The sequence below is a fragment of the Pelodiscus sinensis genome, chromosome 1, assembly GCF_049634645.1.
Source record: "Pelodiscus sinensis isolate JC-2024 chromosome 1, ASM4963464v1, whole genome shotgun sequence".
Taxonomy (NCBI): Eukaryota; Metazoa; Chordata; order Testudines; family Trionychidae; genus Pelodiscus; species Pelodiscus sinensis.
Genome location: NC_134711.1, coordinates 318,740,139 through 318,753,489, shown reverse-complemented (window position 1 = coordinate 318,753,489; position 13,351 = coordinate 318,740,139). Strand labels below are relative to the sequence as shown.

The 13,351-nt window shown below is 38.7% G+C and overlaps 1 protein-coding gene across 4 annotated transcripts in view; it reads left to right on the top strand.

The window, feature by feature from the left end:
* The window catches only part of EMSY (EMSY transcriptional repressor, BRCA2 interacting), a 60,418-nt gene that overhangs the window by 7,350 nt on the left and 39,717 nt on the right, over nucleotides 1-13,351 (top strand). For all 4 annotated transcript variants that reach the window (XM_006133587.4, XM_006133585.4, XM_006133584.4 and 1 more), the window contains exons 4-7: nucleotides 1,288-1,362; nucleotides 1,816-1,991; nucleotides 3,196-3,348; nucleotides 9,538-9,797. In XM_006133587.4, coding sequence (XP_006133649.2) covers nucleotides 1,288-1,362; nucleotides 1,816-1,991; nucleotides 3,196-3,348; nucleotides 9,538-9,797 — 664 coding nt within the window. The remainder of the gene's footprint in view (nucleotides 1-1,287; nucleotides 1,363-1,815; nucleotides 1,992-3,195; nucleotides 3,349-9,537; nucleotides 9,798-13,351) is intronic.

Genomic DNA, 13,351 nt, shown 5'->3' with positions numbered 1-13,351 from the left:
GCTAAAGTCAAGGTATATCATATCCACTGACTTTCCCACGTCTACAGAGCCAGTTACCTCATCATAGAAGGTAATCAGATTGGTCAGGCACGGCTTGCCCTTTGTGAATCCATGCTGACTATTCTTGATCACTTTCCCCTATTCCAAGTGCCTCAAAATGGATTCCTTAAGGATCCCTTCCATGATTTTTCCAGGGGCCGAAGTAAGACTGACTGGCCTATAGTTCCCTGGATCGTCATTCTTCCCTTTTTTGAAGACGGGCACTACGTTTGCCATTTTTCAATCATCCGGGATCTCTCCCGGTCTCCACCACTTTTCAAAGATAATGGCCAAAGGCTCCTCAATGACATTTATACCCAAGGCTTACCACGCCGCGGCGAGCCCCACTCGCCAGCCGTGCTGTCCAGCGTTCTGCATTTGCACAGATCGTTCTGTGCATGTGCAGATTGCCAGAACCCGGCTCTTCCGGGTTGTAATCTACTCGCCACAGGTGAGTAGATTACTAAGATTGTCGAGCCCTGTTTATACCCCTCCCTGGTCATTTGTCCAAGTTTCCACTTTTTGTAAGCTCCCTTTTTGTGCTTAAGTTCACCAAGGATTTCCCCTGTAATTCAATCCGGTCTTCTACCATATTTGCTTCTCTTGCTACACATCAGGATGGTTTCTTTCTGTACCTTCAATAAGGCTTCTTTAAGATACTGCAAGCTCTCCTGGACTCCTTTCCAGGGGATTCTGCCCATCAAGTCTCTGAAGGAGTCAAAGTCTACTTTTCTGAAGTCCAAGGTGTGTATTTTATTACTCTTTTTTTTTTTCCTTTGGTCAGGATCCTGTAATCTACCATCTCATGATCACTGCTTCCAAGGTTGTCACCCACCTCTACTTCCCCTATTAGTTCAGAAAAGTGATTCCAGAAACAATGTAGTGGGGATTCCTTATTTACTTTCTTTCAATGATTCCTGGTCAAATTTGCTTATCTTGCAAATAAAATTTTTTTCTCACTTCCATTCTTGTAAGATTGCAACCCAGAATTAGAAGTCCAGCCATGCAGTGGCTAATGTAATCTTTAGTAACTATGGTAAAATTCTTTCTATTCTCTAGAATAGAAAAATATTTTATTTTCACTGTCACAGGGACCAAAGCAAGTGGCAATCTCTAAAATGTAAACAGTGACACCTCCTCCCACCAGAATGGAGCTATATGTGACATTTTCATTTTAGCTAGCAGGATCAGATAAATATATTTGTCTGTCCATATCTGAAATGTATTGGCTGCTTTCTCTTTTGACAGCATTTCAACTGAGCGCCATCGTGCTGAAGTTCGGAGAGCCGTAAATGATGAACGGCTAACAACTATTGCGCATAAGTAAGCTATTAGTTTCACATGACCTGCATAAAGTAGCAAAGAGTCTTTCCATTAGGCAGTGCTTTATATTTTAAACCAAATATTAAGTTTGACTTCTGTTAAGGAAATGTATGGGCCACGTTATTTTATATGTTTCAGTCTTGTTTGGGCTATTGTGATGGGGCTTAGAATGTGATTGCCTTAGAAATGATTATTTCTATAGCATACTTAGCTTTATGATTGTTTCATGAACATTATTATGCTTTTGGTATTTTTATTTCAAGGAGTATAATATGTATTACCGGTAATTTGTAAGATTGCTTTTTCTATTATAATTTACTGTACATATTCTAGCCTATCTCTAGAAAAGAGATCCTGTTATCTAGTAGCTTTTCTCTCTTGAAAAAGCATGTTTTTAGTAAATAAATGTGATGGATAATAGAACACTTCGATATAATATGCATTTCTGTTTAGTATGTCTGGACCAAACAGCTCTTCAGAATGGTCTATAGAAGGTCGTCGACTGGTGCCGCTGATGCCACGGCTGGTTCCACAAACAGCATTCACTGTAACAGCTAATGCTGTTGCTAATGCAGCTGTTCAGCACAATGCATCTCTTCCAGTTCCTGCTGAAACTGGAAACAAAGAAGGTAAGGGAATTCCAGTATTTTACTGCAAATAGTGAGGGTGTGAAAAGAATAATTTCACGCTTTAAAGGGACACGATTGGCTAGTCTCAGTCCAAAATTTGTAGGGTTTTTTTTTAAACAAAAAACCTCATTCCTTCATTCTCCTATGATATTAATAGAAATGTTTTAATAAAATCTGATTGACTTTGAAGTCCATTTTGACATTTTTGCACCTAAATGTAATATTGTGCTAGTGCATTTGGAACTGGAATATGACGTGACATTTACTAAAAACACAAAGGAACTGAACTGGTTCACCATCTCTGCCAAACCACGTACGTTCTAGATGTTTTGAAGATGTAAAATGTGGCAGTTTTGCAAATTTAAATTACTAAAAATGAAAGAATTAAATAAAAGTTGTAACAGTTCCCTTTAAGGTACAGTTATATTCAGGGAAGGTGACGTTGCAAAAATGACATGGATATCATTCTTATTTTGCCACTCCAGATGAAATGTACTAAATTAATAAATGAAAAGATCCTCTCCACCCTCTTCTGAGCCCCTATAAACTCCATCTAAGATGCAGAATTTTATTTTGCTTTGTTTTAGGGGTTTGGTTACAATATAGTTACACAGTTAGAGAAAACCTAACACTTTTCAAATTAGTTTTTTTCTGATAGATTTGGGAAATGTTATACCACCTGAATTCTCTTACTACTACTTGTAAACATCAGTGTTACAGCAATTAAACAAGGAAAACCATTTTAAAAGATGTTAATCTGTGTTAATTTAAAATGGATTTTCAGGTTAATTGAGGGACTGACATGCCACTGAAAATAGTTCAATAACAATTTTATACGTATATCATTGATCAACTCTAGAGACCTAAGTACATTAAGACAAAGTTCATTAAAATTCTGAACACCTACATGATGAACTATAATATTAAATACACAATGAGTAGAGAGCAAAATAGTCTCAGTGGTGTTTGAAAGAGCTTTTAAAATGAAAACATTTACAAATCTGCTTTGAAAACAATTAATTCTATGGTGGTTCTTGGCTCAAAGCAGAGAGCACCTCACAGTAGTTGGACTGCAGAGGCAAAGATGTGGATAGTGAACCAATAAACCTTAGGCTTTCGTTTATCTTTAAAGTTGTTAAAATAGTGCTAGGATAATGGAATTTTTTACTTGAGTTATGTGGAAGGTGTCTTCTCTCCTCTTTAGTGGTGGTTTGCTATTCCTACACAAGTACCACTTCAACCCCAACATCTACCCCTGTTCCAAGTGGCAGTGTAGCAACAGTGAAGTCCCCCAGACCTGCCAGTCCAGCCTCCAACGTAGTCGTCTTGCCAAGTGGAAGTACTGTTTACGTCAAAAGTAAGTGACACTAGTAACTTTGATATAAAAACAGATAGAAAGGGCGTGATCTTGGATTACAGGACTCTTGAGTCAGATAATCTGGGTTCCAGACCCAGGTCTATCTCAAACCTACTGTGTGACTGGGCAAGTCCCTTTAACATCTTTGTTTCTTAGTCTATCAGTAAAGAAGAACTAATGCTTCCCTCCCTCATAAGGGTATGTTGAGGCCAAAATCATTGATTGAAAAATACGGTGTGATATTTTGATGTCTTGGATAACAGTAATGCAAAGTATGAAAAATAAAACCTGTACATTGACATGCAGTAGTGGATCATTTGTTCCTTCAGTTTGAAATTATGCCTCTGATGTGGTTATACCTAATGCTTGGGAGTAAGCTTTCACTTCCACCTCTTCCCCAAAATATGCACCTGGCCAACAGTGCAATGATTTATGTTTGAGGAAATGGGATGGAGGATAAACCCTTTTTTCCTTTTCAGATGAGCAAGAGAATTTCTGTGAATATTATTTTTCTACAATCATTCAAGTGCCCCGAAAGCAGCTAGTGATATGACATGTCACGTCACGTCACTGGGCCAAATCCTTACCTGATTTAAATCAGCTAAAGATTTGTTCTTTATGAATATTATCAAAAGAATAGAACTTAAAAATAATATAGTTTTCTTGTTTTCTAGCAGTAGCTAAACTTTTAAACAAACTACACAACTAACTTCACCCAGGGATTCAGTTAAAATTTACTTGCACTGTGCTATGGATTGCATATTATCACAGTTTTGCAGTGTGTTGGAAAGTACAACTTTAGAAGCTAATTATATCATTATTATTTTTACTATCAGGATGGATAAAAATTGATGAAATCTAATAATTAGAAATCAGATTTTATTTAAATGTATATACATTTTTATTTAAAATTTAATTTGTAATGGATAACCTGTTAATTCCTAAATGTGCTATAACCTATTTAAATAAAAATAGACTGTCCTCCTCAAATTTTAATGCTGCTTTTTAATTACATATAGAGCTGTATAAACTCCATTCTCATGTACTGAATTAAGTAATTATATGTTATTTCCAATCTTCATATAGAGTGAATGTGATTTACATTTCCTAGAAAAGCTTTTGCCTTAACTAAATTGAAACCAGAAATAATTAGCAGGTGCAGAGAGAATATTTTCTTAATTTTGACTAGTTCAGTCAAAATTGAGAAACTGATTTGGAGTTGAAAAAGGAGAAAAGCTTGTTTAAGAATAAAAGCCATGGGAGATGATGAGATTAACTAGTTCTAAATACTTGAAGGATATGAGGTCAGATTTTCACCTGAAAATTCAGGTAAGTGCTTTGATATTGGTGAGATCACCTTAGAAAGGCATCAACACATCCTTGCAATATTTGGCCCAGGGTAACCAGAATAAGCCAATCAATTCACTAATACAGTTGATGCTTTCTTTGTTTAATCATAAGTTTTAAATGCAAAATATGTTTTGGCAATTGGTTCTTTTGTGTATCCAGCACATTTAAGATAATATTATTTAATTAAGAAATAATTTGATGTTTTCGTAGAGTTTTAATTGAATTCCAAATTCCATTCAAGTGCATCTTCACACACATGCCATGTAAAAAAAATTACTGCCTAATAAATAAGAAATGCATCAGTTGACCATTTTCTAACATTTAAAAATGAAAAATTAAGGATTTGAATAAATGTATGTTATGCTATATGAGTGCTTAAATAAATATACAGCTATAGAATAGCCTTCCGGTTAGCAAAAAGGAAATACCAAATTTAGTCTAAAGGCATTATTTGATGGTAAATCAACTAATGAATGAGAATAAACCTTTCTTTAGGAAAATAATTGGAAAATACTAACGGAGACAGTGAGATTAAAATTGATTATTTAAATCAAGGTTTCCTACTTGTAGTTGTAAATCACTTAGATTTAAATCATTCTGCCCTATCTACTATAGAAAGTAGATGTAAGCACCAGAAAAATTGATGTTCTCTTAAGCCACATCTTCACTTCCCAGTAGGGGTTTGAAAGTGTAACCATGTACATGGTTAACCGATGAGCCAGGGCTCATCAATTAACTTTCATGGTCACACACAGGCTCCCAGTCTGCCTGCTCCCTCACCCTATGCTGCTATCTCCAACGAGGGGGCTATGCGAGAGCCAGTTCACACGTGGAGCCGTTTGCTGTTCTGCGTGTAACCACTGAAATTTTCAGTGGCTACACAGTTACTTTAAACACATTTTAACATCCCTACTTCCTGGAAGATCAACACTGGAGTTCGTTTTGCAGGTCTAGTAAAGACTCACTAAATCAAACAATGAAGGTGCCCTCTTAGACTCCAATACGCCTTGATTTGCAAGGAGTAAGGGAAGTTGACAGGACCATTTGCTTTTGTCAGCCTCCTGCTGTGGAGACAGTGCCGAAGGTCGAGTTAAGGCACGTAGACTCCAGCTACACAATTAACATAGCTGGAGTTGCGTATCTTAATTTGACCTTCCAGGTAAGTATAGACAAGGCCTTAGCAATTTTTTTAAACTTTAGATTTCGGTTGTTTGAGCTGTTACATAGTAATTACTGTATGACTGGTCTGAATTCAAACAAATGAAATAGGAATGAAAAACAAATCTCATCAGTCCCTTAAACCAGGGGTGGCCAACCTGTGGCTCTTCTGAAGTTAATATGTGGCTCCTTGCTCAGGCACTGACTTCCAGGGCTGCAGCTACAGGTGCTAACTTTCCAGTGCTCAACTCCTAGGTCCCCCTTCTCCTCCTCCAAGCGTATTGTGCCCTTGCTCCTTCCCTCCCCCACAGAGCCTCCTGAGTGCCATGAAACAGCTGATTGCAGTGGACAGGAGGGTGCAGGGAAGGAAGAGGAGGCACTGATCTGATCAGTGGTGCTGCTGGTGGGTGAAAGATACTGAAAATGGGAGAGGAGGCACCTGGTGGGACTGCTGACAAATTACTGTAGCTCTTTGGCAATGTACATCGGGAAACGGTGGCTCCTTTCCAGGCTCAGTTTGGCCACACCTGCCCTAAACCATCCAGTCCCTGACTAGTTCAGTCAAAATTGAGAAACTGATTTGGAGTTGAAAAAAAAAAAAAAAAAAAAAGGAAAGCTTGACCTCAAATAAAAGCCATGGGATTAAATTTTAAAATGCAAAAAATGTTATACATTTAATCTTTATTACATCTTCCAAGAGTAATAGTTGTGAGAGAGAGCATTCAAGTACTACTAATTTACACAAGGCAATATTCTCTTCAGGTCAAAGCTAAAAGGCTGGGACTCAAAGCTGAGTTAGAATTTTGGCACTACTAGTAACTTGGTGTGTGGCCTTCAGCTAGTCACTGTCTGACTGGGCCATTACATTTTATGTGCCTTTGCTTACTGGCTTTAAAATGTAGGTTGTATCCATCTGTGAAGGTTATATCCAACTATAATGCTTTTTGATTTTATAATTTGAAAAGCTTTGTAGAAGTGCAAATTATTAGAAAATCAAAGACAACAAGAATATAGTTGTCACAGAACCCATAAACAAAGAGGAACAAAAATATTTCAAGTACTCACACTTATTTTCCACACATCTATTACTTCATAGTAAATTTTACTGTCATGGAAGTGGTAGATATACAAAGTAATTTGGGGCAATCCTCTAAAATGTGGTTCCCACCAAAATAATACTCTAAACTTTAACTCCCAAATGACATACAAACTTAAGTTTTGGTGAATCCCGTATCCTCAGATGAGCAGTATTATTTCTGTACTTTCAAATGTATTGGTTAGCAACTTCATGGATATAAGTTTGTTTAATGTACGTACAAGATACACTGTAATGCTTTATTCTTTATCTATTTCCACACAACTACGTAAATTGTCTCAATTTTATGAATGGTAAAACGACACCGAGATTGATTTGCTTGAGAACACAAAGTTAATTGTTGGCAGATAAGAATAAAATTCAGCTCTCCTAATTTGTAGGTCCATACCCAATCCACTAGAATACAGTGCCACTGAATCCATAATGAATATACTAATAGTAAAATACATACAATCAGATATAGAAATGAAAGTTTGTGTTTCTTCATAATCAATGAAATTTCCAAAAACAAATAACATTTTAGTCCACTAGCAGCCTTTGTTTTCACTTCACACTCATTTTCACTAGCGACTTTCTCTGTCTTGCCCTGTATACGTTTGTTTGCCTTCTGTATGGCCCTGATGCAAAACCTGCAGGTGATCTGGATACATAGTTGGAGCAAATACCATCTTTGGAAGTATATTTATCTTTTCATAGAATTCTTCCTCGTAAAGATTATGCTGCATAATCCATGCAAATCATCTCTCTTCACCTTTGGAACACCTAAATGCAAGTTCTGCAGTTTCTGAATATTGTATCTTCTATTAGAGCTTCATAGATTATTCTGGCTTGGTTGGATTTTTGTTGAGTAGATTTAATTCCTTTGCAAGATGAGGGCCTGAAAATGAGCATCTCCAGCCATCTCGTACAAAGATGAACTACAGGCATTTAGCATGTTTTTCAACTCATCACTTTGGAGTAATGTGATTGCTCATAAACATGGCATCATGTGTGTATGAAGCAATGTCAAAGGTGGCTACAACACACCACTCTGTATATATAATGTCTAACATATGGTGACCTTTTTGGCCAGTTGAAGTAAGAGAATCTTGGATAAGGTCTAGTATTTTATTATAGTAGGGCCATACTGCTTACCAGGACCAAAAGAACATGTTCTGGAACAGTGGTCTCCAACCTTTTTAATTACATGATCATTTTTTGAATTGAAATCAATCCAGGAATCTACCTGAAATCAAATACCCTAACCCTGCCCCCACCCTTTTCTGAAGCCCTACCCTGCTCACTCTGTGGAGATGTGGTACAGGGGTGGGGAACACCTTGACATCAGTGCCCTTCTCCTTGGTCTCTGCCACCCTGCACAGCAACCAAGAGGCTCCTGTGTTACAGTTCCAAGGCAGAGAGCAGGAGCAGCACAGCAGTGAAGGGAGGGGCAGCTTAAGTGCTGGCCCTTGATAGCCTCCTGGCCAAACCAATCAGGATCACCTGTCAGATGCTTCAGGCTTTACCAGTAGATTCTGATCATCTGGTTAGTGACCATTGTTATACCATCAGTGGTTCAGTGGAGTCTGTTACAACACATAAGTTTTCTGCACTCAGGGTAAGTGATTGGAGAGGTGAAGGAACTTTTTTGATGCAAAAAGTTCCTTTTGTAAGATTGCATATTGGTAAAAGTTTTACTTTTTGGCATACAATGAATAAAATGTACCAAAAGAGTTACTACTTCAAAGTGCTAAAGGCACAAATTGGTAAAGTGGGATGTAATCTTGGCAGCAGGAATGCATCATAGGATAAATAGGTTTCAGAGCTATTTGAAGGAGGAAGAGATAGGGATGTCAAAGGGTAACCAGTTACCTAGTAATGATCATCCTTACCGTGTGATGCTTACCAAGTAACAGTTAACTAGTGCCTCGGGAGCACCCCCACTGGGCCCAATATGTCACAGGCCTGCACGGGAGCCAGCAACTCCGCAGGGTGGGGTCTGCTCCAGTTCGGATGGAGCAGTCCCCTGCCCAGGACCCCACTTAATCGGTTAACCAGTTAAACCCAATGTTGCATGAAAGAAGGCACAAAAGGTTTAGGAGAGCATGATGTGACAGAATAAAGGGAAATTTTAGTTAAATGTGCATAATTATCATAGATGAAACCTGCTGGAAAAGCTGAATGTGGAGTTCTGAGTCGGAATGCATTTGAAAAACGGCTTCCTACACCCCTCACACATGTGCAGTCTTGTTAGTGTAATTTCTACCATATTTATAAAGATAAGCAAAACTCCACACAGGCTATGTTCTTTTAATTTCTTAACCAGAATTAAACTGCAATATGATTCAATATCTTTGGGGGTTTTTAAAGAGAAATGTAGTAGTATGAGAACAAGTGTGATCTGTGGGAGGGAATTAGAGCACCTAGTTCAGTTCTCAGGTCTGTCATGGACTTGCTGTGACCTTTGGAAGATTGTATTTTCTCTCTGCCTTTTGTTTTCCCATTTGAATATGGATGTAAGACTTAACAAGCTTAATGTTATTGGAAAATAGTGAGAGATGGTCAGATGAAAAACACCATATAATTGAAAAATCTTGTTCTTCCAGGTGTCAGCTGCTCAGATGATGATGAAAAGCCCCGTAAAAGACGACGAACTAACTCCTCTAGTTCCTCTCCTGTTCTTCTGAAAGAAGTCCCGAAAGCTGTCACTCCTGTCACTAAAACTATCACGGTACCTGTAAGTGGCAGCCCCAAGATGAGTAATATCATGCAGAGCATTGCCAACTCCTTACCACCACACATGTCTCCTGTGAAAATAACGTTTACTAAACCCTCAACACAGACAACAAACACCACAACACAGAAGGTATGTGGAAGAATTGGCCAAACTTTACATAGCTTTATTTCTGTCAATGAATAAGACATAGTTAGCTTTTTCCTCTCTGCAAAGTATCAAGCTATATTTTAAGGAATGTGCTTTGGGTAAGGTAATCCCTCTTTTTAAAACAAAAATCTTGTGAAAATCTAGTGCACCTTTGTGTGAAGGGACCTGAATTGACAGCCTTGGAGACTGAAGTCCTCTTTTTATCCACAGAACAGGTACAGCACAGGCAGTGGGAGTGCAAGCTTCCTCCACACTGCCCCACCAATGTGCATCAACCCTGACCTGAAGGGATCACTTCTAGGGATGAGAGGGAATTTAGTCTCCATGCTCATTCAATTATTGGCCTCTCTGGTGAGACTGCCAACAAGGGTGCCATTTAGTACCTTTTGTGGTGTTGGGTTTTGTGATATGGGCACTAGTCCACTGAGAACTGGATCACATAGGCCAATGAACAACCACCAGATGGTAACAACTTTTGGTCAAAGGTAATCTTTCTTATTTCTCTTTTCCTTAATTAACATTTTTCTATTTTTGCAGTAGTAAGATCTCAGGAAACTGGGTTTGATCTTTTCATGGCCCACTCTGCCTTGTGTAAGAGATCTGCCTCCAGGAGGCATGAGATGTCTCTTCAGGCCCAAGAGGAAGTGTTCCTAGGTCTGAACATAAATTGTGGGGATGTTATTTTCCTCTTTATTCTGTCACGCCATTTTTCACTCTCTTTGCATAGTATTGTGGTAGTTGGGATAAACTGAGGTACTCAAGCTAACAGTATCTAAGTTTGACCATGATGGAGCTGGAGGCAAGCTGTCCCCAACTGTAAAATGTTTTTAATTGGACCCTACATATGCTAATTTCCAGATCATGCCGCAAGACTGACTTGTTCTCTCAGTATTATGGAGAGGGTTTTAGATTTTGGACTTGGGTCTAAATGATATATTGTTGTTGATTTTGTGGGTTCTGAGTATTGGCTGGGTGTATTTTAATTACTAAAATAAATACATTACAATGTAACAGGACAATACTAACAGTGGAAACTACAAACCAAATTCATCTTGTGTGTATCTATTGATTTAGTAAATTTACATGAGATTAATTTGACCTAGACACAGAGATTTAGATTGGCCTCTAGAAAGCATTTTTTCAGAGAGCTTCTTGACTGTTAAGCTCAACCTCTCCACAATAATTTTTGTGTTGAACTCAATAGATTTACTTTCTAACTTAATGGGGATTAGCAGACTTTCCATGTCCAGAATTTGGATGCTTAGTTCAGTGGATTGACTTCCTCTGTTTTCATATGGAGATAGTGGGTTATTCCTGACCTTTCATAATGCCTGTTAAGTTGTGCAAAGTAGGGGATCATGTAGTTTCCTGAAGTCCAGCAATATTATTGCTCAAACAAAGGTCTGCTGGAAAAGCATTCTGGCTAATGGCATGTGCATAATTAATTAAGCCTTCTGCTTAATGGCATGCACGCTAATATTTCAGTACATCACATATAAAGTCTTGCTTTCCATGTAGCAAACATTTAACCTGGGACAGAACACTTCTCTGGATGAAAGCAAGGCTTGGGTTGGAGTAATGTATTGTCTGTATTAAGTATAAGTTGGCTGAAGAGAAGTGTGAGGCTTGGTGTACTCACCTACTTAGCACAGATAATAATATCTTCATTAGGCATACTTCTTATACATCTTTTTATTTTTTTAGAGAAGGTTCTTTGAACTCTGTAAATAAACAATGATGATGCTTTAGTATCATCTATCTTCAAAATAAAATTGAAAAGCATAGATTATAAAGGAGAATGTAGTAGTTAAAGATGAAACAGTCCTACAAAGGCAAGGTACATGTCCAAAATGGGACATTAAGCTGTTATAATCTGATAATTCACTGGCCTTTGACCAAAAGGCACATTCTTAATGGAATAGTAGATACCATCTTTTTTAAATGGAAATACTATAATTTTATCCTCCCTCTCTCTCTCCCCCCCGCACCCCCTCCCCAGATCCTTGCATGGACACAAATTTCTACCTGTGGATGTGAATAACTGTGGATAGAAATTGGTATCCACTGGACTTTCTTCCTAGGAATTGCAGCAGCCAAAGGAAAAGGATGTGCTGCTACTGCTCCCAGGAATTGTGCAGCTGTACTGCCCCCAGTACCACTGCCAGCTGCATCTCCTGTTGGGGATCATACAGCCTTCCTGGGAGCAGTTCTGGACATGTACAGTCACACATCTCGGAGCAGCAGCCAGCTAGGGGTGCTGTGGTTCCTGTGAGTAGAGCCTGCAGATGAGTGGATACCAATTTCTATCCACAGATAGAAATTTGTATTGGCTCAGGGTTCTACTCAGGCCTTTACAGAAATGTGCAAACAAAAAGATATTTGTCACTTTTCTCAAAAACCTTCAAACAGATAAAATTTTTAATTTTGCTTTTAAGTGAAATCTCACTCAGGCCCCATGCTAATTCACAATGACAAGATCTAAAGTTGTTCTAATAGGAAGTTTAGTTTTTGTATATTTCATAATTTGTTATTGTGGTATCCTTTTATATTGAGTTTAAAAATCATGCTTTCCAATCAAAGCAATAATGCTTTACTAATTTTAAAGGATTCCTAAGGTTTGGCATGTTAAGAGGCAGGTAATCCACTAATCATGTAGTTGATAAAATTTTTATTGACGACGCAATTAGTCAGTAATGGAAAGCTGCTGCATCTCTGCAGTTTAAATATAGTAAGAGTCGGGCGTGCAGGCAGCCTAGCTCCTGCTGAATTTAAACTGCAGAAGTGCTGCAGGGGTAGATCCAAGACCCGGCGTGAGCCGAGACTGAGCCGGGCTTGGGACTGTGTCCCTGTCTATGGGAGGGAGGGAGGGTCCTAGTGGGGAGGTGAGACCCTTCCCTTGTCTCCCTCACCATTCGCAGCCAGCCTGGGATGCCACAACAAGGGGTGCTGCCAGAGCAGTCTCTACCTGTGGCCAGCCTGGGACGCCATGGGCAGAGGCTGCTTTGCAGCAGCAGCCCTGTCCACAGGGGTGCCAGCTCCCCACTGGAATCCTGTGGACAGGGGCTGCTGCTGGAGCAGCCTCTGCCGTGGCTAGCCTGGGCCCACCTCAGGCAGAGGCTGCTTTGTAGCAGCCTCCTGTCTCCCCCCTCCTGCCTCTGTTGCCTTTAAACAAGAAATGATGTTGAATGTGGTTCTTGAATTTGTATACCAATTTAAAAGGTTGTAGTGATATTTCGATAGTTTGGAGGAAAATTCATACATCCCACTGGAAGATGTCAGTGTTCTTCCATTTTTCTATTATGTAAAGATTTGTACAATCTAGTAACTAATCTAGTCAAGTCCCGGTGGCATCTGATACCCTCACTTTTTTTTCAATATCTCTTGACAACATCATTATAGGACCAAATGTTTGGCATTTCTCAAAACTGCCAGTACTAGCTTCAGTATATGTTCAATAAATGTCTTTAACAAAATAAAGAGCTTCCTGTTAGAAATCTGAATAACTTACTGTTGATCAGCTAATCAAATAACCTTTT